This window comes from Ruditapes philippinarum, unplaced genomic scaffold, assembly GCF_026571515.1.
Source record: "Ruditapes philippinarum isolate M1 unplaced genomic scaffold, ASM2657151v2 ctg4005_1_1_1_1, whole genome shotgun sequence".
Classification (NCBI taxonomy): Eukaryota; Metazoa; Mollusca; class Bivalvia; order Venerida; family Veneridae; genus Ruditapes; species Ruditapes philippinarum.
The window spans coordinates 40,972-68,724 of NW_026860280.1; the positions used below are offsets into that span (position 1 = coordinate 40,972).

Below are 27,753 nucleotides of genomic sequence, written 5' to 3' on the forward strand. Positions count from 1 at the left end.
AGCAATTATCGAATAACTAGTTTAGGTTCGATTGTTTTCAATGATAGTTCATATTAATAAAGTTCATTCAATAGTGAAAAAGTACAGTTCAAATTTCCTGAAAATGGCGTCCTCATACGGGAGTTAAACGAAGAAACATATGTTAAACCGGAAACCGACAGATCATTTTAACCGATGAACATTTCGGTGGTCCATGTGAAGTTTGCCTCCTATGATTACGTCTAAGTCATTATTATATGCTAAAATGATAATAAATTTCTAGACTTGGGGTTAGTTTTTAGAATTAAGACTAGCTCTACTCTACTCTACTCTACTCTACTCTACTCTACTCTACTCTACTCTACTCGATGTATCGTATTATACTTCAATGACGAAAGCATTGAATGAATCGCTTAATTCATTAGTTTGTCTTATATATATATATTTAAAACATTAACAGAAAACATATTTATCTCCCTTTCCCTTTCACTGTTATCTCGATGCCGGAACTGCTATTACGCCCTTTAATTGCTTTTTGTTTTCAAAATTTTAGTCGGTGCAGATTCCAGTCATTCTCAGTCGTGTTTAAATTAAGATATTAGATACGAAACTTAAGATTAGCAATACAATAAAAATCAATGTAATAAAAAATGATGAAAATGTGTTTGGCTTGCTTCGTTTATATAATGCACACGTTAAAATAACATCAAAAAAGGCTACCTCTTTCTGAATTCCCTCTAATACTTTGAACAAATAGAGAAAAATAAGAATGCATAAAGAAAGCCCAACACGGCAAAACTGAAAATGTTGCAGGCTCGGTTTGATTAAGCCTGTTCATGGACGGTACTGGTTAGTGCAAACTACCGTCCACGCCCCTTAGCACCGGCTTAAGCAGTAGTCAACATTTAACATGAACTGGTAAAATTTGGAATTTGGAAAACCACTGTTTAAAGTAAATCGAAACAGTTATGTATGTTAATGAATCGTCCGGTTAACTCGTTAATGCCTGTTTTTTTATAATCTGTCGCCTTGGTTTTTAAGTAAACTAAAAAATTTCAATTTTCATTTCCTCTTCCCATCACCAATACGTACTTGTTATTGTTATATGGCCGTATTCATATTGTACATTCCAAATATACAATTAAATTGCAATTTGTATATATTCCATTTAAAATATCAACAATACATGAGAGTGTTCCTGGGAACAATACATATGGACGCATATAATGATAGATCAACACGTCTTATATTGTCATACTTGAAACATGTATGCATAAATGATGTATTTTGATAAATTATCCATCCATGTCATAACAAACCAATTATAATTGAAAAGCACTTTTAATGTATTTTATTTGATTTCCATGCCATACATTTCAGCAAGATCATGCGATCCAGCAGCTTTTAAACACTAATTCCATTGTAATTTATCAGTCTCATTAATCAAAACAAATCAAAACCATTCCATAAATGATACATGTATTTTGCTAAAATATAACTATATTTTTTCAGTTTTTTTCCAACTTTCCAAATTTATGCCGGATAAATGCCATGTGAAAATTGATGACTTTAATTAATGACTTTCAAGTTGCACACTGTATCTAACAATTTTCAACACAATCTAATAACCAGTGTTTAATATTTAAACATTAGATATAAACCTTGACATATCAACCGCGAGAAAGAAATCAGAGCATTTTTTTCGACACAAATTCTAGAAAGAATGTATACAATTATACTAATCAAAGTTAATAAACTTGTTTTTCTAAATAACCACTGAATGATGTCCATGAGTCTACAGCGCCTGGTATTGTACCACTACAGTTCTCAATGGTCACCACATCTCCAACCTTCAGATTAAAATACACCGATGTCGAAACTCCGTAACTTCCGAATTCTGCACCATTGGTCCCGTCCTGTGGATCTGTATAAGCTCTCACTTTACTTGATCCGTTAAGATAAATCGAACATCCGGCATAGTCGACACTAGATGATCGCGTTTTGACGATGTGTATGGAAAAGTAGTAGAGTCCGCTAACAGGGCATGTAAACTTGCCAGTCGATGAATCAAACGCGTTCCCTTCGTTTGTAATGACCGTTGTAAAAGACAGGGATGTTGATGTAGCACCCATCTTTGGTGTGGTCACTGTGAAAGAAGCCACAACTTTCCCTAAAACGACAGAATTGTAAAAAAAAACTGACAGAAAAAACATAATTATGTTGCTATTATAATTGTAAAAGTTGAAAGGCATATCATTTGGCATGATGGTAAATATTGAGCGACATGTACATTGTTTATAATGTAAAAGTAACATTATCTCAAACATTTCTTTTGCTATATTCACTACGTTGCCTTAACCACGTGACTTTTATAATCTGCGTGCGACTGAAAACAATACAAAATACGATTCAGGCAGTAATTTCTTCTCGGGAATAATTCTGAGTAAAAGTCATATCTTAGAAAATGTGACCGCCTGTTTGAATCGCATTAATTCAAAATTTACAAGGTTTCACTTTACAGAAGAATATAATTTGTTCCCAAGAAACATCCATGTAGGGTTGAATAACTAGAATAAGCGGACTCTAAAATTTATTCCATATGATATAATTAAACATTACAAATGTCATGATTGAAAATACTACCGTCTTTTGTACTGATTTTCTGCTACCTACATTTACATTTATAAATTATTCATAATGATTTAGATAAAATCAGTATTTAGCTAATCAGTTTGTAAGCAGACGTAAACGTTATACCTCAAGAGGCAGTATACAGTTTCACTTGGCAAGTTTCAAATGTGCGATTGTCAAATTTTCACATGAGAGACAGTTTTGAAATTGAAGTGGACATATTGTAGTGGTGTTTACCATGCTTTTTGAGGGAGTATCTGTTGGATTCGAATATATGATTCAAATTTAAGGGTAAACAGAATACTTAAATTCATGTAAAAAGGAGCTCTAGGACACCATGTTTTCATGTTGTTTTTCAGATTGTATAGCTTGAGACGGAAAGATTAGTAAAAAATATGATATATACATCGGCCGTAATGTTTCTGTAGGACTTCAGTGACTTGAGACTTTGGCTGTTTGTATTGTTTTCGCAATTAATAATTGGTTTTAGGAGAATATTGGAGATTGCCCTTCTGTATTGTGACAAACGGCATAAACTATGTATGTACAATTCTTATCTTTATGTTGATATCCCAAATAGTGTTATTCAAATTAAGACGAAGTAGGTCGAATATTTCGGGTCAAAAAAGTTAAACGGGTACCGTTTAAGGTAGCTCGCTACTTTCCGACCGAAATTTGACAATATTTCAGATCTTGATGATTTCTGGTATACAGACATGTAGATATGTAAGCTTTACTTCTGCAGTATTATTTTATAAATAAAAAGCGTTACTATGACGTCAAAGCGCCCTCTATCGGTGGCGGCGAAATTGCGTCTTTTTTATCAATAAACCGGTCTGTTATTATCAATTTTCATCCGATTTCCTTCATTTTAATTTTATAATGTTCAGTAAATGTATGTCTTTGTAATGATGTCTTTCTTGAACATTTGCTTAATACTCTGCGATTCTACGTTATTTTCCCTCACGTTCTGACGTCCATATTTGATGCAAATATCGCGCGATACCGCAATAAAGATTGTGAAATAATAAAAATCAACACGGTGAATTTTGCTATAATTTTTTTATCATGTAGTGAAGTCATAAAAGAAAATATTTATGCAATAAAAATATAGGGTCAACGCGTAAGATATTTTGCTATTACTATTTGAATATAAAATAAAGGGTGAGTAAAACGTAATGATTTTGGTGACGTCAAATATTTTTCTCAAGGAAATTTTCACGACTTTTTCGATAAATAACATACTGACAGGAATAAAAATGTGTGAAAACCATCAACAACAATAGTATGTAGACATGTTCCGTAAAAATGTTCTTTTAAAAGTCCTGTCAGATGCTTGCTTTTCGATGAATATCTTCAATTATATACATGTACAACAAATCAGGGTATAACTGTCTGCAAAAGTTGGTATCAATCGCTGAAAAACTGCAACGATATAAATATCTCGAGGACTGAAAGACAATTCAGAATATTGAAAGATATAATTAAAAGGCCACCTAATTGGAAATTATAAAAACATAAATTTTGCAAAGAATGTCAGAAAAAAGAATGAAAAGGCTGGTGCAGTCGCAATGTCATCATGTTATGTGTATCTCGGTACAACATAAACTTTCATGTTATCATATGTAACAATTTTGAATTGTATATATCAGTAAGTAGGAACAGAGACATAAATAACATCTATGTCTGTGGTAGGAAATGAATCAAATTTACGTTTCAAAAATATATGATCAACTGGAAGTAGCAACGATTTGTACGTAAGTCATGATTCACTAGTAGTCTTATTTATATTATAAAATCTAGCAGACATTTAATTCAAAAATTTTCTACACGTATAAAAATTTATTCATTAACAGCCATCAGTTATTCTATTTTCTCTCGCAGCTAAATATCCTGCACTAAGCGTGATACTCAGATTTAAAGCAGGAATCACGCTCTCATGCTATGGCTTTAATTTCTCACGTATTTCACATAATTATAGATATTCTTATTTATTTTAAACTAGCTGACTCGCGGTGTGCGTTTACTAGCGCATCTTTGAGTCGACCTGAAGCCGCGATCATTTCTCGATTAGAGGCGAAAGATCCGTTGATTTATTTTGTATGTTTAGAAGCGGAGAATTTTGCATATTAAATACAGATTCCCTTGTATTGAAGGCGATTATGTAGGATTCTCAATTTGTGTGATTTTGGTTGTGGGAGAAGCTCGTTTTTGTCTGCACATAATGCAGTGCTATGTAGAGCCTATGAAAATAACGAACTATGCATTTTATGTTTTATATCTTCTTATTTTTTTTAATATTGGGTTTAACGCCGCTTTCAACAGTACTTCAATTATAGCGGAGGGAATTTAACGAAACCAGTGTTTCTCACAGTATAAACTTCTCTTCGGAAATAAATGACAGGAGTCCGAGGTGGACCTTGAAACATTTCATACACAGTAAACAATTCTAAAGGATAATCTATTAGTACATTACGCAATCGTGTCTCGAATCTATGCCTTCCAAATTCAGCGTAAGACCTCTTTACCGATTACAACGTGGCAACAGACGAATATTCAAAGTTAAAAACCTGATTATGATCTCCCTTAATAAGGGAGAAGTCCATTTTATTGCTAATTAAATAAACACGTGTTGTTGGTGTGTGTTTTGAGGTTGTTTTTCTTTTTCTTGCTTTTTATTTTGTTTTAAAGCAAACTGTATTGTATTAAAAAATGAACTAGATAACGTCAACATAATACATTATTCGTATTCAGTGGTAACAAAAGTTGCACAAGTTAGTTAATAATAATATTTTGTATTTAATTAAAATATACAGTATAACCTCTACAGAGAAATGCCCTTTGTTGCCTAGAGTGGTTGCTCTACAGAGGTAAAATGTAGTGGAACTCTTTAGAAATAAATAATACTTTGAGGGCCGCTATGTTATACTGTACAGTAATGAAAAAACGGTAATGAGTCCGAGTTGAGTAATGGTTATATTGGGTGTTTCACATTCGAGTCTGCAGTTGCGAATATGCTTATATATTTTTTATTCAGTATGAATTTGCTTCCAAAATAGTTTATAGTTTGTCACATAAGTGCTCATTTTCTAATTATCATGACATTTTAATTAGATTATAATTATATAATCTATGTATTGCACAGACTTAAAAATGGTAAGCAAAAATAAAAATAAAATAAAGGTTTCTGTTTCTTGTACAGTTTGTTTTTAAATATTCTTAAAGGGACTCCACTGAGGTTGAAAAGCCAAACACATAACATTTGAATTTCTTACATAAATGAGCTGGGCACTTTAAACAGAAATATATGCGAAGATAGTTAAGAAATATACTTTGAAATAAATTGAAAATCGTATTTTTATGCTTTTGTTAGCCCGATTCGGGTGAAAAGCGTTTAAACGCTTTTCATTTTTAATAATTATTCTGGAAAAACGAAGTGCGCGAATGCTCTGAAATTTTGCACATAGATTAATGTTCTAAACCTACATCAAATGGTACATTTATCTGGAAAAAATATTTTCAGTTCCACCATGTCAAAAAACCGCAGTGGAGTCCCTTTAACATATTTGAATATTATTTCTAGTTTTTATTTATCACTTATTTCGGCACATTTTTTAAATTGTATTTTTACGATGTGTTTAGACACCGAGGCTAGCTGCCTTTATGTGATTTTATGAAAGTGTTTAAAGGCTGAATGTAACGTAAAATAAATATTCTACGGGTATAAGCTAAGCGACCTAATATTCTTACTTCATTCATACAGCAATATGTGAATCTTATTTTTTGGGCTGAAACTAGTTAATTCATATCATAATATAATATTTTCCTAATAGATTGTTGTACTAAAAACATGGCAAGAAAATATAACGAATTCTTGTCGATATTTTCACTATAATAATAAATTGAATTCACTTTTATATGTAGAACGCTACCTATAAATAGAAATACCATATAAAAATAAAAAAGTGGTTTGTAATTTCCGTTGACCCAACCATAAATAAGTCAAAGAAAGAGGCAGACACAATTATATACCGAACGGAGAACGTTTATGTACAAGTTGTCATGCTAACAGAGTTCAATGCTTTCTTTATAATTATATCAAATATGCAATCATATTCGCGATAATTATTGATTCATTTGATAATTTGGCGTAAAAGAACCGCATGTGTTTTATGTATATCTTTTTATGGACGGACAATATAAACAATAAGTGTTTGTTAACAATTATAAATATTATTAAGGCGACGGAACCATATTAAAAATTGGTGTATGTATAAAGGGCCGGACAATTATAAATATTATTAAGGCGACAAAAACCATATTAAAAATTAGTGTATGTATAAAAGGCCGGATGCTTTAGAACACACAATTTCTTTTAAAATATTTTGAATCTTGCTAAAATTCCATTGCTTTTGGGATCACAGAGAACAGACAAATTTTCATGTTGAAATGTTGAATTTTACTGAAGCAGACATACACAGTAACTCGAATTTCTCAGTGCCGTTCATTTTGGTCGTTTTGTGCATTCTTTAGGGATATCGTATTCGAGGTTTTGATTACGCTGATGTCAGTTGTTTGTCAAGAAGCTTGGAAAACTTATTACTGTCTCGTCCTGTATAATACTTTTCAATTGAAATTGCTGATATACAAAAAAGAAGAAATATTATATTAAGTTAGCTCATACAATAAATCATGCGTTTTTTCCAAGCTTAAACAATATTCTACAGAATATTGTTGACGTTTATATATATTTTATGAAAGATAAATTTAATATAAAAATGTTATTTTCCAGCATTTGCCTTAGTAGAATTTGCTAAGCTAGATCATTTTTATCAAGACAATATCACTTATTTGCAATAACAAGAATTATCAAAGATCAATTTAATATAAAAATATTATTTTTCCAGCATTTGTTTTTGTAGAATTTGCTAAGCAAGACCATGTATACTACGACAATATCACTTACTTACAGTAACACAAATAATGTGATATGCATTTCTGTAATACTTTCTGTGAAACTGACCTTGCATTCTCTCGTTTATATCTTTATGAACGTTTTCAAACTCCATCTTAGAATTCGCCACACTTTCGAGCATTTCTGACGTGACATTTTTCTGTCGTTCAACTTCTTCCGCATTTTCTTGTTTGTATCTCTTCAACTCTGCAAGAAACAACTTAGAACGTTCCTCTAATATCTTTTCTTCTCTTGTCTTTACTTCATTAATAAGCGTCTGAAAGTTTTTAACTTTCTCTAACTCTGCAGGAAACAATTTATCGCGTTCCTCTTTTTCCCTGGCTTCTCGCGCCTTTGCTCCGTTATTAAACTCTATAACATTCTCTAACTCTGCGGCAAACAATTCATCGCGTTCATCCTTGTCCTTTGCTTCTCGTGCCTTTATTCTGTTAATAAAATCCTCAAATTTCTGAACTTTGTCTTCAAATCTTAACTGTTTCATTAACATTTTCTCGTCATAGTCAAATCTCGAAAAACATTGAGGTTCTCCAGGTTCTCCGTTGACGACGGAAAAGCACAGTATCACGACGGAATAATATTTAAACAACATATTAACTTGTTACACCAATTGTCAAATATTTGAATACACTTCTTGAAGAGTAATATTGCATCAAATGGCTCCAATCGCTAATATAGTTACGAGAAAATGATTAGGATGAAGTATTTTCTCCTAAGATTGTAATTGGCTGTTCATGATGTTAGCGAGATATTGAAAATATTTCAATGTTTTTTTGCAAACACAAGTGCCCTTTAAACAAATGCTACTAATAGAAAATAAAGAATTGCATGGTTCTGTTTAATAAATCAGGAGTCCTGTGTAGTTTAATCGCGTACATTTATTGAATCCTTCCTTCCTCCCCTCCCCTCCCGTCCCTTCCCCTCCCCTCTCCAAAATATTAAGACGATCTAAGTGTAGACGAGTGTATGCATTGGTATCAAATTATCAGTGAATATAAATTCCACACGCTTGTAGTTTGTTCATCACAAAAGAACTCGTATCGCATTTTATTATAAAAGAATAAAACTCAACAAGGCAAAGACAACGTTCACAGGACGCAGACATCGACTACCCCAAGTAGGGCACCCAGAAAGCACCAACCTTATAAACTTTTCCCAAAAATACATGCAAATCTTGAAGTGCAAATACGCTGCAAGGGATAGAAAATTCCGTATTATGTATGTGACAAATACGGTACCATATATGGCAGAACAGGACTATTTTTCATGTTCCTTCTGATCTTAGCTGTGTAAAACGTAGCATTTTGAAACGGAAACCAAAATTATTAAAGTCATAGCCGGTTTTGCAAAATTACGTATTATTCATGAATTTATTTCATGATCGACAACTACATTTCATTTTCTGAAATACCTTATAAAAGTTATGTATATTGAAATTCATTTTTTTTGTATATAATTAAGGTATATAATAAAAGAAGGATTTATTGTAGTAGCTTTCTGAGGCTATGTATTTTTCTACTTGCAACGTTGGAAAATTGATAAGTCATCCGACCTTCGTCCGCGCGAGATTTTCCACCGCTGCTCGTAGCAAAATACAAAGCCCCAAAAAGCTACTACAACATAATATTCCGTACGTATTCTAAACATTTGTTATTATATCCTTTTTATCATTTTAAGTCTGCTATGAGTTTGTATGTTTTTCCGTATGCGTGTATGTAAGAATAACGAGTCTAATGGAAATTCAAAATGTGACAGTAATTTGGTGTGCTTCTGATTTTTGTTGTGCCCAAAAAGTTTGCCTATGATTTGACAGGTTTTGAGTTTGAATCACATTTCAGGCAAGCGAAAATATTTGTCTTTTTTCGTTATATTAACATTTCTTTCTCAAAAGATAAGACAAGATATTCATAGATAAAAAGTACGATTGTGTTAAAAACAACCAGAAACAAATATTCATAAATGAAAGTGTAATGCAAGTAAGAAACTTTTCACCAACCCTCCCTATTTCAGTTTTTTTTCTGAGAATTTTTCTAATCATTTTGCCAACGGTTTTAATGGGATTCCAACTGCCATCATGTTAAATTGTAAACTTGGCATAAGTCTTGTTTATCGTTAAAGAATGTAATTAAGAAAATCCGAGTGAGATTATCCAGTTGCCTTTCACAGTGTACAACCGGTGGCACTGAAATAAATAAGATATAAAACTTTCACCATTTTGAATATTGTATAGAAAATAAGCAAACAATGATAAAGAAAAAAAAGTGGAATGTATCTGCGTGTAATATAATTGAAAACTTGTAATTTGGTGGTGTTTTATTAAGTATCGGTGCATGTATCATCTTAAAAAAATGAAATGTTCGGTTGACAATTCATGTGGAGAATCAAACTGGTAGAGATACATTTTGTTACATACTGTAGAGTGTTTATACATTTCTATGGTGTCAGATATCACAATATTTTTGTTGTAGCTGTATTTTAGTATGACCTGGAAATAAACTGGTCCGGACCTCTCTAATGATTCAGCGGTGTCGTTTTCCTTTCATTTATCATCAGCCATATTCAACACCCCATTTAAATATTACAACCTGTATGAAATTTTCTGCACGGAAATGAGGCGGAATTAAATGGCAGATTCCGCCCAGAAATTTAAATTCTCTCTCAAATATACAAGTGTTAAACCATTTGCTTTTGGCACGGATTCCGGCCAGATTCCAGGCGGAAACGGGACGGATTCTGGGCAGAATTGGGACGAAATATGCAATTGAGTTGGGGCGAAATTTTGAAGCGGAATCTTGGGGCGGAATTTTGAAGCGGAATCTCGGAACGGAATTTTGGAACGGAATTGTCAAACAAAATTCTGGGCGGAATTCTGGGACAGAATTCATAGGGGCGGAATTTTTATGAGTTTAACATGATCACATTTTTTTGGGATAAAATTATCAATAATGTATCACATTAAATTTTCTTTCACAAAATTTAATACATATCCTTTAGTCCAAATACAGAATAGAATACCATACATTCACTATAACACAAACAGTTTTTTTCTACCTGCAGGTTTTGGTAGGTACTGGTTTTCTTAGAATCCAACACTTTGCTTTTTGCAATTTTTTTGCTGAGAATGTTTCAATCATAAATTTGTTTCAAATGTCTCTGATTATTTAAATTACAATTTCTTTAATTGATGTCTGTTTTAAGTCCATTGCCTGTGTTTCCAAGAACTTCTTGTGGTTGTGCTCACCTTTAGTAATAAGATTAATAATTAATTAAACAAAAATGTAGTAATGAAATATGTTTGATTGCATAATTATATGCAGTTATATTTCAAATTTTTTGATAATATCAAATTTTATGTTTCAACAGTATTAAATATTAACAGTGCTTATGCATATTCAAAAATAATAAAGCTTACGCAGTATCTTATTTCAGTGCACAAGTGTTTAAGAATTGCTCTGTAAAAGAATTAACTGACTGCTTTATTTGCGACACTATTTATTACTGGTTATGTATTTTTTCAAAGAAAGATGTTGAATGGTTAAGTATAGAGATTTGAAAATATACCTTTTCAGGATTAATACTGCACATCTTTATTGAAACACCTTGCATCTCACAGTCAGCACTTAACTCCCAGTCTGAAAATATGAGTGTAAAATGCAATTTTAGATTGTTCCATTGGAAATACAACACATAAATGTAAAATAATAAATGGTTATGATGACCTTGTTTAGCTGTACAAAACTTCTGAATTTGTACCATTTATTCCTATTTAATCAAATTGACTTAATTTGTTTAATTTCCAGGAAATGAAAAAGATCTACTACATGCTATTAATTTATACAATACACACAATCATTATATAGAATCATTGAATAATTTATATTTTACAGTCATTAAACATGTAATTAAGATTTAAAACAATTATCAGAAAAAAACAAATGTATGAAGTTGAAAATATAAAAACAACATTTACCTCTAAATGTTACAAATTTTAGTTTGCTACCATTGATAGTTTGATATAAAACTTGTTTCAGCATTAATGTAACTAAAGGTTTATAATTACCTGATTATGTTGTTCATCTCCTTGTCCCATGTTTTCACACTTATTTATCATACCAATACTAAAACACTTTGAGATCTTAAACAAAAGTATGTCTCCAAAATTGTTAAAATATCAAGTACATCCTCCGTAAATATTTGCACTCTTTTTGCTGACCCAGATATCTTAGAATTCAAAATTCACAACTCACTTATAACTGCTATGGACAGGTCAATCATTATGTAAACAGGGTTAAATTTACTCAGCATCTCAACCTCCATTCATTGAATGTAACAGATAGATCATGTTTATATATATATATATAATAGAATTTAAAAATCAATTACAATTCATTGAACATAAAAAAAAAATTGCAATGTCCTAGACAAATTTTGCATTAAAATTCTAATGTTATCTCTCCCCAAAATAATTCAATGAACAGCCTGATATGTTGGAATGACCAGTGGAGTAAATTAGTCATGCAAAGAATTTAAGATGGTTGGAAACTGCTGGTCAGTTGAGTTTATCAGAGCTCTGATTTGTGTAGTGTAAAATTCAGTTGGATTATATATTGTGGTATTTATTTACCTAAATGAAAGCAATTATTGGGCATATTGGCTGATCAATTCTATAATAGATTAAAAGGGCATACTATATGAGATATTTCATGCAATGTTTTTGTTTTGTTTTTGTTTATTTTTTATAACAAAATCAAATGATTTCTTAGAGTTTAAAATGGCAAGCACACTATCTTTGTCCTGTGGCTGTCCTGATATTCAAATTTAAACAGCATTCTTATTTCAATGTTGTTTTTTAGTAAACTTAAGCATTTTTGGAGGTAAATGTTTGTTTTCAAGTTCTACACTAAGATTATTTCAGCTGTTTTTCAGTACAAAAAAGATTTGCTAAATTAGTCTGACAATATATCATTTGCACAATATTTAAAAACATTGTTTAGGGCATATTTTAATGTCTAAAAAACCTATTTATTTCTAAAAAGTACACCTGTATAATTATTGGTCAAGTTCATGCTTCAACAAAAATAATAAGTACAGTTGGTAAAATTTCAATGTCTGCAAGTGCAAAAACAAGAGTTAAAATATGATTTAGACATCTTTATATGTGAAATTCAAGTTCAAGAAAAATGTTTAATATAGAATTCCGCCATACTCTTCCCAAGAAAATTCAAAGTTGAAAGATTCTCTCCAAGATGAAATGTTTAAGTATAAATTCTGCTCCAAGTAAAATTCCAGGCCGGAATTTTTCTAGTTTTTTCCGCCGCAGAAAAGTGAACAAAATATTTTTCCCTTGTGAGACGAAAAGACACGGGAATTTGCCGTTTCCGTTTCCTGGTCCGCCCAGAATCACTGATTCCGTGTCAATTCCGTGCCAATTCCGGCCCAGAAATCCGTGCCTAAAATTTGTTCTACGGTGAGTGTATATAGATTGTTTGACTTTAACAACATTTTGGCTGCACAAAAAATAATATTAGAAGCACTGTTTTTATTATTAATAATCCAATTGGTTATTCTGTCATTTGATACAAAATTATCTTAAATAAGAACGACTACTCAGTGTTGCGTTGTTGTTTTCTTCGAACTTTCAATGTTTGTGTTTTCAGTATTTCCCTCTGTACGTGTTGCCAATCCGTGAAGTTGTTATACCGATAAAACGTTCCCATCTGTAAACTTTCTTAAGTTTTCAAATTGCGTTTTAATTAAACTGTTTATTCAGCAATTCTTTTTAGATCTAAAATGGCAGTCAGTATATAAAAATAAACAATTCACTTTGAGAGTAAAACTGAACGGGAACGAAATTATTGAATTATATAAACCAAACTGTTCTATTTGTATGTGTATTTTAAATTTGACAAACGTAAAATAAAATAATAGGGACACCTAAGTAAATACTGAAACAAAAAGGTGTTCCTACTTTGAAGAGCTATTAATTTGTTAATTATCTAATTTTTATGTTTATTATTCAGAGCAACAAGAAATTATCATGTCCTTGTTATGCATGCATTGCTAATATTTCTATAATGTATCGCAAACTAAGAAATAACAATGGAAAGTTAACCAGTTTTACTTCGGTCAAGTATCTACATAAAAAATACATTTTGTTTAATGGAAGGTCTTTTTACAGGTTAAGTATATTAACCTTCATAGCAACATATTGGAAAATAAGTGTTTGTGTCCCTTGTGGTTTAACCACAAGACCAATGACTCGTTAATTGTGTATGACGTAATTATATAAAAATTTAAAATAACTGCATATAAAGGTAGGTATCAAAACTACTTATTTCAATTTTACTGAACACATGTTTGATAAAATACTTACTCTGTCTAATGTTTCACTTTCCATGTTTGTCTGAAAATAACTGATAAAAATAATGATGATGCAATGGCGATGATAATCTATGATGATCATTTTGATTTATGGAAAGGGCTGAAGACAGAGAAGTCTTATCTTGTTTTGCATTGTCATTTGGTTGTATGTAATACAGCTGAGTATAATTGCTCACTGTGATACGGACAGTACACTTTTGTGCACAGATTTAATGTAACCATAAACATGATTGAATGGCCGTCCACCTAGACCTTCAAGTATACTGTTGTCTGATCTTACTGAAAATTGTATCTACAAAATGAGGAAAAAGGGTTCCATAGAAACTGTCGAATTCGAGTATTTTTTTAATTTTTCGACGCAGGCTAATAGATAACTAGTTATTTTGTTGTCTGGAAACAATTCTTTCCGTAAGGAACTATGATTTATTTTACAAAAAAATTACATCAAATCAAACCGAGATCAGATTAGTGTCTTAAGAACCGAGCAATCAAAGTTTTCCCACCTCTTGTAACTTTCTTCGATTTCGAATTGACTCAAAACCACGATATGGGTGCCGGTGGAACGCGTCCACTACTGTGCATATGTAACAGTGTAAAATTGAAATATATTTGAATGTTTCCTGTTTAATTTTAATGAATAATTGCCAAAATACACTTTAGATCTCCGTGTAGCATTCTCAGATACGAAAACGTTCATTTGCGGATAAGATTGTTGGTAAAGTAGAGGCAGACCTGTCGCTTTAGACTATGATTAAAATGTGTTTGGCAATGAAAATATAAAAAAATCCGATAAGCGATCATTTTTGCACGTTAGAATTATAAGAAAATTTTGAATAAATCGGAGGAAACAGCTGAATAACATTGGATACACTTGTCAATGGATCGACAGATACCGAAAAAAATTCCAAAAAACAAAATATGACTCTTTAACAGTTGAGAATATACAAAGTAGATAGGCGTTGATGATATACTGTTACTTTGTTAATGTTTTTAAACAATACGAGTATACTCTACCGCTTCATAAAGGTAAACTTGTACGCGTATGGTTTGTGATCGTGTTGTAGAATAACACCGACATGCTGTTCACGGAGTAATGTCGTGGCAATTAAGTTAAATTTATTCAAATATTAGATATAAAGACAATACGCTATTAACTGAAAATATACTTCGGTATTGTTGTATTCTTTGTAATTCGTTCGAATTCGTTTGCGGTGTTGCTGAACGAGATGCTTGGAGTTATTTATATTACCGTGTATCAGGTCGTTAATAAGCAGCTGCAGAGAGAGTTGAACAATATAATGGGAAGATAGTGATGTCCGGGCGCAAGATTTGCTCGAACTGGAGATTCATGTCGACTGTGTCTTAGGCGTTGTACCAGACGAGCCGTGATTGTTGTAACGGTACAGAAGACCTTATAGACTAGAGTTAATGGTAATGGACTATCAAAAGGAGCATTATGCGAGTAACTTTTTCCCCCCAGTCGCACTAAATCAGGGCAATATCGAACAGAAGACTTTAGTATTAATACAATATCATGTACTTCTTAAATTATATCTAATATCATTGTAAAGAAAAAATCATTTGCTCAGGTAGATTTAATGCCATAAGGGTCAAGGATAACTTTATGTTTCTAAACCTCTGTTGTCGGCTAAACGTAGCGCGTGGTGAGTAACAAGCGAAGACTTAAATTTTATTAAAAAAATGAATGGATCTATGTTTTGTTTGTCACTCACTCAAAATATCGAAGGACATTGAAGAGATGTTAAGGACCATGACTTTTCTTTTTAAAAGGATCCCGTTTTCAAAGGCAAGAGAGGTGTCCATGTTTATAAAAAGGTGATCGAGTGGTTTGGGTTAAGCTAGCAAAGTCACCGGGAGTTTCCTTCAAGACATTTAGATATCGAGACACAGCGTGAGTTGAAACTTTCTCGTGGCGGTTGCAAGTAAATTTTTTTTAAACGTTGGCCAAGTGTTAGAATATATGGGATGATAAAGGAGCGTTAAGAACATTATAAGCGAACGCAAATGATGTTAGGATGTTGTGAGTGATCCAACATAACTGGCCTAGTTTAAAAGAAATCCAATAGAAACATTGTTTTATTTTAAACGATTATGTGTCTATACATAAAATTTCTCCAGAAACGTCCTCGTAACATATCTACGTAATATTTTGTATCTCTTGCGTGTAAATCGTAAATGTAAGACCTCGGGGAGCGCTTGATGCTGGATAAAAGGTTAAATAGTAAAATAGGACATTGAGATAAATATATATTCAATTGAAGTGCACTATGGATATAACATACACTATGAAAAGAGAAAGGTGCGTTAAACGGCCTTTAGCTGTTTTTGTAATCTAATAACCTTCTTTTTGTAATACTTAAAATGATTATTATCTATATTGTTTTGTCAGATGCATTTGAAACGTGGAATGTCTCCCGTTATTAAATTTGGGATTAGGTCGCTAGATTCAACAACATCTTAAATTATCATAATATCTGTATGTGCAAATGACTAAATGACATCCTTACTTCGATATATGGATATAATGTAAGATTTTTTTGATTTGGTTTCCAACTCTGTCTCATCTACGTATGTATTGTAAGAGGTCAATATGGGAGTGACATGTCGAGGATTTATTTGAGTGAGAAAACCTCCGGGTCTCCCTCCTAGTCGCACGGACGCTGGCTGCGCGCGGTTTATGTGGAGATTTTGGTGTGATGTGGTAGTAGCATGGTTCAATACGGACATCCCGATTAAGGAATAAGATTCACCGTTGAGGTGAGGATTAAATTCCAGTTAGCTACAAGGACACCGGTTCCTCTCCCATTAAATAATAGAAAAGATAATCTCTGGCGTTTTCAATGGACCCATGGAAAAAACGATTAGACAAGTGGTTTGGTCGAAATCAACAGGGACTCTGGACTTCAAATATATGGTAAATTATTGCTGTAACCATTGCGAACTCGCGTCTACCAAATCCGTTTACTCATCTATATGGGTTTGTGCAACATTTAAGTTCGGGTCATTATTCATTAGGGGTGGGATTAAGTGATGTATAGTTTGTAAAATATTTCTAGTATAGAAATCCAACTTTCGTATCCTTCGTCTCACGCGTCCATCGATATCAAATGTTGAAAGGTTCCTTAAAGGGACCTCTGGTTTCAAACTATTTTTTTAAAAAATTTTTTCATGTAGAAGCATTCAGACTTTTCAGAATAATCAGCTTTTCTAGAATTTTCACCCGCTCATACCAAAAGACCCTTTGGTGTCAAGATTAGCGATCAGAATTTTATACATTTGAAAATGTCCGTGTTGAAAACCGAGTCATGTAACATATTATGTTTTTGCAATCAAAAACCGTCTACTTTCTTTTAAGAATCAATATTATAAACGCTTGAATCAAAAAAAAATGACTTTAACAGGGCAAACAATTGGAGAGACATGACTCAATAAGAGTAAAGGTGTTGGGGAGTCATATCTGGAGTGATTTTTGTTCAATTTAACAACCACATTATACACAAAACGAATAATGGTATCCGTGTCCGTAGCATAAGTTTTATCAGCAAATGTTAACCAAAGGGAAGGTAATCCGAAAATTTATAATGAATTTTTGAACGGGAAGAGTAACATAATTCGTAATGCAGAAATCGATTTTCGGTGAATGCTGCTGATTTAATAGTTACATATAAATGTTATTTGGTGGTCCGTTAGTTCGGTACAAGCAGTAATATATGGATTTGTGAGGCTTATGCTAGTTTTTCGGAAGCGCTTGTGGTCTCCAGGCTGCTAGCCATATTTCATGTATTTGGGGTCATTGAAAAATGCACGGAATGGGCATAACCTGTGATTCCTCCACCAAGTCTGCTGGGAAGTTTGAACATAGTCAGTGTTGTTGCGACATAATTAAGGGTCTCACTGCCCTCCCCCCCCCAAAAAAAAAAAAAAAAAAAAAAAAAAAAAAAAAAAAAAAAAATAGATAGAAAAAAAACCACCACGACACGCCTACAAAACACTTACCATATTATATGCTTGTTGTAGCTTGTACATTTATGTTAAAAGGCCCATTTTTCCATAAATGGCTAATCAATTCCTCTCTCTCACGAAAACTTTGAATTTTTCGAACCGTTAGTTACAAGGTTGCCAAAAACATATTCATATGATTGCATTGAGACGAAGACTGGCTTTAACTTCTTCTGATGTGTTTGCAATCAGTTATTGATTAATGAACTTAAATGTTTTGTATTGAATTACACTTTGGTTTAACCTTTTACACGTCACAATCGAGGTTATTGCGCACGGCATTAGCACTAACTTGGTATTGAGTTTGTGAAAACATGTTTAATTATGCTCTCTTTCCATTGTTTAACATGTACTAAAATGCACATTTTGTACCGGTCCAACAGAAAAAATGCATATGGAATTTCGGTAGGCCATAGATGTGAGCCTTGTATCGAGCAAGAATAAAATCCAAGTATTTAACTGTACACACATGCACATAATCAACTTTTTTTTTTATTTTTGTTTTAAAACAAGGTCAAGTATTTTACGATACAATTTTTTTATTAATGGAAATACCAGCATAAGTGTCACCGATCTGAAAGTGTTTGGATTAACGAGGCAGACAGAAATCGCCGAAGTCAGGTAAGCACAGAATCGTTATGATTAATTATATTTCAAACTAGGAGGCGAAAAAAGTTAAAGGTATTGAATACACACTGGACTGAAGAACAACATGGCTGGCATCTTTTAAAAAAAAGTATAACCAGTCGTGAAGTTCAGAGAGAATTTCTAATCCTTTAAACAAGCAGTCAATCTTTGAATTTTAAACTTTATAGTTTTTGTATTCTGCACATTGCTTGCATCATAGTTGGGATTAACATACTATTAATTCATTTCTGTTTTGGCACATCTGGAACCAACGACAACATAATGATTTCCTCCTTTAAAAACCTGGGCGCAGACGGCATCTATGCACATAGTATCGACAAATGCTACAGTTACATATAAATGAAGACTGGTTTTTTAAGGTTCGAAATCGCTTTTCGCGTTTTTTTTCAACATGATAGGTTAGTCATAAAGTCTAGAAAGAAGATACTGAATTCAACGTAATTTGGAAATGCAAAAGTAGAGTCAAAGCTCCTCTGTTGCCGGCATCCGCAATCTCATCCATGGATGATTTTCACACACGCATACTTGAACCTGGAGACGGAAAGATCTTTCTAATGATGTAGCGTGCTCAGTTGAATTCATGGTGATGAAGTTGACCCCCTATGATTAATGTCTGAAAGCATAATGACTGTATACTCTAAGTATTATACTATGATTGCGATTCCGTCTCGTTAACTCGCATATATTTTCTTAGACCGCCGGCGGTATACCGGGGGTCAATGTAATAAGTGTAAAGACTTATTAGCGTGGTTGATCTATCGTGCGCCGAATGTATTAGTAGTATATACTGCCGTGTGTGACCTATTAATTGGACTGGAGTGGAGCTTTTGAAATCGGAATCGCTTAAAGCAGCATTGGTGTACTCCATCATAATCTCAAGACTATTTTTTGATAAATTAAACAATATGCTAGTTATCCGATCGTTCTGTGAGTCCGTTTGGTGTTTATATTCAAAAGAGCGTCGTCATTGCCGAATGGTTTGTCTGCACTGATTTTTCGGAAATGTAAGCTTAATTGATTTTTTTTTACTGTGCTTTGGAGGGAACGCGGAATATGCTGTCAGACCCGGTCAGCTTTTACATGGAATGGCGTTCTTAGTTCTCGTAATGACTTCGTGGATATTCCTAAACAAGTCTGTTTCAGGAGTTATACAGTCTAAATGGGATAACCGCCGCTATATCTGTAGGTGAAAGCAACACTGATCAGTCCGTACAGATCTGGGCCGAGTGGATGTGTTATCATCAGGAGGTAAAATTCTAAAGTTTTCGATTTTCCTAAGTTCCACATAGTTACCAAGTATGATGATGGTTCTGCTTAAGGACAGCGGATCAGCTCCGAGGGTTGGTTCTCAGGTCGCGTACGTTGGGGACGGTAGTCTTGCACGCTTGAACAGTTATAACGGGCCCGACTAGTTACATTGAAACCACGGCTGCAAAACGATGTCATAACCATGACTCGCAGGCCACTGAAGGCCCAACGAACATTTTCAATTGTGTGGCCGGAACGGGTCTGGGCTGTGCTTGCCCTCTTAAGGGATTCTTTATTCGTTCAACTCTAGTTGTTATTGTTCCAGCTCTAATCGCTGCGATTTTTTTATAAGGAATTATTACGAGTCTGTGTCCACTCAAGATTGTCCGTCAAGCTCATGCATATTAGAATTCCCGGGCTAGTGTATTAAAATATAAGATATAGTTAGAATTCGCGACATTTACGAGTGGGATAAGCGCAGAATTTCACGAAAAAGAAGAATCGTGTTTTGGATTGCGTTATATATAGTGCGTATTATTAACCGTGGTACAGAGATGTTGATCCCTTCGACACTTCGCCCATAGGGCCCCATTTCTTTCCTCTAGAAATTCCCCTCGATCATCTTTTGAAGCGATATGCGGATCCTACCCAGCTGTCCAGTCTGGGGTGGCCGGAGGCGCAGTGGACCGGGCCTTTCTGTCGCTTATAGTCCAGTGAAGAGTGGATTCGTCGAAAGTCATGTTATTCTCGCTGATGAGGGTTATTTAAGCCGAGCAGGGCCGTTTGATTATAACCTCAAGGTACAGTAGTTTAGAGGCGTCCGGACTGTGAACAAATAGGACCGCTGGATGTGGGTGTTTGGCGACGCGCGAGCTCGAGCGTTCTGATAGCCCTTCGGTAGAGACGAGCATGGTCAGCTTTCGTATGGTTTATTGAAGTTCCATTACAATTCTTCTTTTTGGGCTGTCCATACGGCACTGCTTGCATGTAAAATGAGTTATCTAAAATTTCAGCGTCTTAATGTCGTGACTCGGGAGTAATGAAAACTTAAAACCACCGGAGCAATGCCTATAGTATGTTTTTTCAATGTAGATCAACCGTATTTTCTATGACAAGCAATGAAACTCCCACACATGTATCGGGGAACAAACAACAAATCGTCTGCAACTACATGCCTTTATCTGTCATAAAGAAAAATCTTTATAAATGATAAATTATATTCAGTAGATGTACCAGGAATTTTAAACAAGTCAAACGCCAACTTTAAGATTAAGTGTCTTTAATACTTTTTGAAATCTTGTAAAAGCGTTAGCTTATATTTTTTGACTAGCTTTTCGGTAAAGGGAACAATAGTTTCTTCATTAGGTAGGACTGTAAGTTGTTAGTAAGAGCAGTATTTACCATGACAAATTTACTTGGTTGATGTATTTTTTCTCAGGGATTCTCGTATGTTTGTTGCCGTGAAAATAACAAGCTTCTTGTTCAGGTCGACTTCTTAGAAATAGTGAAATGCCTAATTAAGAAGATATCAACCTTAAAGATGTGCCCATACCAAGTGACTTTGACGACCATTTTTGATAATAACGTGGACAAGCAGATAGTTAAAAAGGCAACGGATGATTTTAGACCTATATCTGTAACTGGTCTTAATGTAATAGATTAATAATAGTGACTTCGCATATTATATAGTAGCGATTAAATGGGAAAGTTTTACATATGAAAAGTGCATGGTAATGAATTGTGTCATAGACGAACAGTTTTGAATGGTAAGATATGCAATGTTTCTCTCAATTACCGAATACAAATTAAAAAAAAAATGAAGAAATTAGTAAAACATATAAAATGGTTACATTGCCTTTTCGCTCATCTTTTGAAATATACAAATGAACCGTTTTTTTTTATAATATGTAAAATGATAATAGAGTTAATGCTCGTTTTAAAATTTGCTGCCTTGGTTTTTTTAATGAACAAAGAAAATAAATTGTGGAGAGTTCATTTTAATTTTCATTTCATTTTCCAATCAACAATACGAACTTGTTATTTATATGACCGTATTTATTTTGTACATTTTGAACACATAATTTAACTGCAATTTGTATATTTCCCATTTAAAATATACACAATACATGAGAGTGTTTCAGAGAAAAATAAATAAGAGTGTTTCAGGGAACAATACATATGAACGCATATAGTGATAGATCATTTTATATTAGACACGTCTAATATTTTTATACTTGAAAAAATTATGCATGAATGATGTATTTTGATAACGGATCCGTGTCAAAACAAACAAATTATATTTGAAAAGCACATTTGATGTATTTTAATTTGATTTCCAAGCAATACATTTCAGCAATATTGTGCGATCTAGCAGCTTTAAAACACTTATTCCATTGTAATTTATCAGTATTAAAAATCAAAACAATCGGACCATTCCATAAATAATTTTGCTAAAATATCACTTTTTGGGTATTCTACATAATTTACCAAGTTATACAGGGAAATTTCTTGTGAAAATTATGACTTTAAAGTTGTATCGAAAAAATACACATGTACCTTCTTCAAAACAACCTGTGTTTATCATTTAAATCTTAGATATAAACTTTTTCGTATCAACTGCCATTTGATGCGCGAGACAAAAATCAGAGCATTCCGTGACACAAATACTAGAAAACATATATATATAGTAACTATATTTTGGTTTAAGTTATTAAACTTGTCTTTCTAAATAACCACTGAATGATGTCCATGAATCTACAGTGTCTGGTATTGTACCGTAACAGTTCTCTATGGTCACTACATCTCTAACTTTTAGATTTAAATACACCGATGTCGAGACTCCGTAACTTCCAATGTCTGTTGTATAGGCATATGGGTCTATGTGCGCTCTCACTTTACTTAATCCGTTTAGATTAATGAAACATCCGGCCCGGTCGACGGGGACTGCTGGAGGGTTTGTCCTCTTTTTGATGATGTGTAAGGAAAAGTAGTAGAGCCCGCTAACAGGGCATGTGAACTTGCCAGTCGATGTATCAAACGCGTTACCTTCGTTTGTAATGACAGTTGTAAAAGACATAGATGTTGATGATGTACCCGCCTTAGGTGTTGTTCCCGTGAAAGCCACAACTTTTTCTAAAAGAAGACGATAGAACGGTTAGATTTAAGGTTTTAAAACTGATAAAAAGATGCATTTAGATGAATTTTTATAACATAATTATTTTAAAAGCTACACGTTTTGATAATACATGTTTTTAATTATGTATATCTTACAGAGTACAAGGCGAAATGTATGATTTGTTATGGTTAATATTGATGTAGCTTCAAATATTTTCTTTATAATTTAGTTATAGTCTTTACGGTGCCTTTACCACGTGACTTTTAAAATCTACATGTGACTGAAAATCAATAAAGAGGACGGTTCTGATTGTTGTTTCTGCTCATAAACAAAGTGTTGTCTAGGAAAAAATAAATCATATCCTTGTAAAATGTAACCGCGTGAATTTTCAGGAGTTCACACGGTTTCATTTTACTCTTCCAAGAAAAATCCTATGTAGGTTTTAAGGTATTACCACCCTAATGGGCACTCTAAGGAACTAAAACATTGACATCATAGGTCAGATATATGCATATATGCCTTAATTTAAAGTTTACCGTACGGACATCAAGTTATGGCCACTTTTCTGAACTCAAGCTAGGATGTTATGAGGTCCCTTTTTTAGAAATGAGGAACGTTTAAATAATCTGCAATAACATTCTAATAAAAAATGTTTACCCATTAATTTTTGGTAAGAAACAAAAAGTACCAGTCAGCTAACAATCCACATAAGCAAAATTATGGTTTCTACTTAAAATTTATGAAATCTGTATAAAAATATTACCCTATCCCACCCATTTTTACCACGTGTCTGACCATTTTCTACTTAGGGAGCCTAATTTAAAAAATACTTAAAGTTACCCAAATAAGTGCCTCTTTAGAATTTTCAAAGTTTCCCTAAATTTTTAAAGAACTATATAGGTTGATCTTGTAAAATATGAAATACTTTTACCGTCTAGTTTTGATTTTATTACACTTTGAAAATATCAGGTACCATATTTATTAGTAGATTTAGCATAATTTAGCCAATAAATACATGTACCTATATAAATTGAAAAAATCAAAATTAAACACGTTTTTTGTTTCCAAATTGGACATGAGAGATACATAAACAATGTTAAAAGAAAAAAAGAATAAAAAAAAAGTTGACCCTTCTGGGGATTGAACCCACGGCCCTCATTTTTCAATTTAGTTAACAGTAGTTCTAGCCTATTTGAATACTCTTCAAAGCGGATGTAATGCAGTAGGATGGTAATACCTTTATACATAAAATAAGCGGACTCTACAATTGATTCAATATGAGATAATGGAACATAAGAATGTCACGTTAGAAAAAACTACCGTCTTTTGTGTTGGTTTCCTGATTCCTACGTCACACTCTATATAGACACCGTGAGCATATTTTATTTATAATTTCTTCATAATGATTTAGATAAAGTTCGCATTTAGCCAATCAGTTTCTATGCAGACGTAAACGTTTTACCTTAGGAGGCAGTAAACAGTTTTAGTTGGTAAGTTCCGAATTTGCCATGGGCAAATTGTCACATGAGGCATTTTTGAAATTGAAGTAGGTCTATTTAAGTGGTGTGAGCCATGCATTTTTAGAGTACCTATTAACGTCGAGTATATGATTCATGAAGCTAGCTCGAAAATCAGCTCTTAAATTTAAAGGGTATGCGGAATACTTAAAATAGTGTAAAAAGGATCTCTAGGACACCATAGTTTTATGTTGACTTTCAGATTGACAATGTGAAAAGAAAAGATAAATGCAGAATATAATATATACACTGACCTTAATGACAGAAGATATTGGCTATACTTGTATTGTTTTCTCGACGAAAACAACAGTAACAAAGAAAATTAGATGTTGGACTTGCATTAATAATTGGTTTAAGAAAATATGGTAGATTGCCTTTAAGTATTTTGTACAGGACAAAAAGCATAAGCTATTTTTGTTCACTTCTGATCTTTATGTAGATATCCCAAACAGTGTTATTTAAATTAATGTTGAAGTCACTAGACGAAGTAGGTCGATTATGTTGGGTCATCAAAGTTAACATGAACTGTTTAGTATCGTTTTGGTTTTGTGTATGAAAATCTAAGAAACATTTATAAAAAATAAATCCAGGGTAATTAGTCTTGATAACTGGATAAATCCACATTCAAGCGAAACCAAAGGTGCACAACAACACATGCTGAGCAACATTTATATTAAGTTATATGACTCTAGATTAAATACTGTTTGAGCTACGCACGGCACAAATTGAAAAAGAATTGCAAATTTTCACTAAGTAAAAGGCAATAACTCTACAAATACAAAATAAGTTCACACGGAAATACCAAGATGCACAACTACACAATTCATGCTTATCAAGATTCCTGTAAAGTTGCTTGACCTAAGGTCAAATACATTTTGAGCTACGTGCAACACAAGCTGAAAATTGCAAATTTTTATCCAGTTAAGGGCAATAACGCTGACGAAACATAATTGATCTGCACGCGAAACCCCAGGTACAGAACATGAGTAACATTTCTGCAAAGTTTAGTAACTATAGGTCATATACTTTTTGAGCTACATGCGACACAAAATGAATTTCATAATCATAAAGTTGACTCATTTTTGCAGCAGAATTAGATTGAACAGGAGGATTTCAAATTGAATTGCAACATAATTGGCACATAGATAGCAGACCTGGAAGTGGACATATAACATATGTTTTCGAGTTCCTACACTGGAATGTCGTAGTAACTCTTGAAACCTATTGCGATGTTACATAAAATAAATGTTTCTTATGCATAAAATGCCATGGTTTTGTCTAAAAAGAAATGCTCGTGTGTTCTTTTTACTCTATGGAATGTCTGTTTTTGCAAAACAAAGTAAATTCCACATCGGGTTGTGCAAAGTAATCTTACAACAGACGAAACATAATTTCGTTGGATCATATTTTATGATTTTCCAAGAAAAAGCTTATAATTTATTGATCATAATGATTTTGCAGTAGTTTTATTTCAACCTGAATAATAAATGACTTTCAAAGAACACTTTCTTTAATTTCAAGCAAGATTTTTTATTATTAAAATGTTATGCACTGAACATTTTAAAGTAGCTCCTTTGAGGTCGAAAATCCTAAAACATTAAATTTGAAAATTTACATAAATCAGCTGGGACACTAAAAATGCAAATATATGTAGACATATACTAAATCTTATACAGAAAATTGATTTAAGAGCAACTTTTAGACCGATTGGAACTTTATTTTTTCTTTTCTTTAAGAAAATTAATTTTTGGAATGAGTGTGATAACTATGGAAAAGGGTAGTGAGCATTTTTTTTGCTGTTCCGAAATTTCGTACTAAGTATTGGTATATACCTAAATCATTTGGTATAAATATCTTGAAAAAATGTTCTGACCCATTCATGTGAAAGAATACCTCAGTTGAGTCACTTTAAATTGCACTGGCATCTTAAAATAAATATTTTAATAGAATACCTCCTTTTAATGCATCTATTTCTGTCCTAAGTTTGGTAAGTTCTGTATCTTGTTTTCTGTTTTCTGTGTTGATATCTGAGGATGTTTTGTTGATTTGTTTTCTAAGTTCTATAAGTTCTTTCTCTTGTTTTGTGTTTTTTATGTTGATAAGTTTTATTTCTGAAGATGCATTGTTGATTTCTTCTCTATGCTTTCTAAGTTCTGTTTCTTGGTTATCATTCGTTTCCTTGAGAACTACTTGAGTGTCATTTATTAAATCGATACGATTTATCAGTTCTTCATGCTTGATTTTCAAGTCGGCAAACTCTGTTCGAAGTACACGCAGACGTACCATTAAAGCATTCAGATCGTTTTCTCTGCAATTATCATTGTTAGCAAGCAACACATTCGAGTTACCAATGATAACGAGTATAGAGAAAAGACATTTCATTTTTTCAATAAAATTTGATATAAAGATGTCCGCATATAATATACAACACAATTATCCGTTTATAAACTATTACTACGTTGGAGTCTAAATTCGTCCCTGTTAACCAAAAAGTCTGAAATGTTTTAACTAAATAAAGATATATTGTGTTTACGGTACAGGTAATCAGGTTTTCCTCGTATCTCTACACTATAATTATCATACACCTTCTAAAGACAGCCCACATCATATTCTATTAAGTTTTATCAGAAAATAACTGTTCTGTATACTTTCTGTATACTTGTATACTACCACCTCGTATGAGATAGAGAGATTATATTTAAAGAAGCATCAGGGAAGTTTGGCGGTACAGTTAAAGTGTCTGCCCGTGACTGAAATCATGTCGGGGGGGGGGGGGGGTAAATATATGGTTCTTGTATTAATGGGGTAAAAGTATGATTCTTGAATTTAAGTAGATAAAGATAAATATATGTTTTTTTTTGTGTGAATGTGGTGAAGTATGGTTCTTAAATAAGGTAGTTAAATATAAAATTATGGGTCTTCAATTTATGTTGTACAGGTCTGGTTTCTGAATTAAAATGGTTAGATATAAGGTTTATTAATTAATGGGTTTCAGGAATGGTACTTGAACAATGGTAAGAGATAAGTTATGGTTCTTTAATTAATGGGGTAATTTGTGGTTCTAGAATTAGAAGTGTTAACGATAAGGTCATTAAATAATTGGGTGCGAATATGGTTCATGAATTAAAGAAGCGAAAGATAAAATAATGGTTCTTTAATTAATGGGGTACTGTAATGGTCTAAGAATTAGAGTGATTAAAGAGATGGTTTTTTGATTAATTGGTACAGGTAGGGTTCTAGAA

The 27,753-nt window shown here is 32.9% G+C and overlaps 2 protein-coding genes and 1 long non-coding RNA gene across 4 annotated transcripts in view; all 3 read right to left on the reverse strand.

The window, feature by feature from the left end:
• Positions 1–27,753, reverse strand: part of LOC132759516 (uncharacterized) — a 60,065-nt gene that overhangs the window by 15,061 nt on the left and 17,251 nt on the right. The gene's annotated exons all lie outside the window — the stretch shown is intronic.
• On the reverse strand, positions 1,326–27,155 carry LOC132759513 (heavy metal-binding protein HIP-like). 2 transcript variants are annotated; one of them, XM_060751302.1, is made up of 2 exons: positions 26,464–27,155; positions 1,326–2,149 (listed from the first exon to the last, which is right to left on the reverse strand). In XM_060751302.1, exons 1-2 carry the CDS (start codon positions 26,891–26,893, stop codon positions 1,728–1,730), a joined length of 852 nt encoding a protein of 283 aa, XP_060607285.1. In that variant the 5' UTR covers positions 26,894–27,155; the 3' UTR covers positions 1,326–1,727. The 2 variants fall into 2 exon arrangements, with proteins under 2 accessions (XP_060607285.1, XP_060607284.1); XM_060751301.1 differs by lacking the exon at positions 1,326–2,149 and adding an exon at positions 21,596–23,011.
• Positions 10,766–11,751, reverse strand: LOC132759522 (uncharacterized). The gene is made up of 3 exons (XR_009629727.1): positions 11,643–11,751; positions 11,144–11,214; positions 10,766–10,823 (listed from the first exon to the last, which is right to left on the reverse strand). It is a non-coding gene; the product is annotated as an uncharacterized LOC132759522 (long non-coding RNA).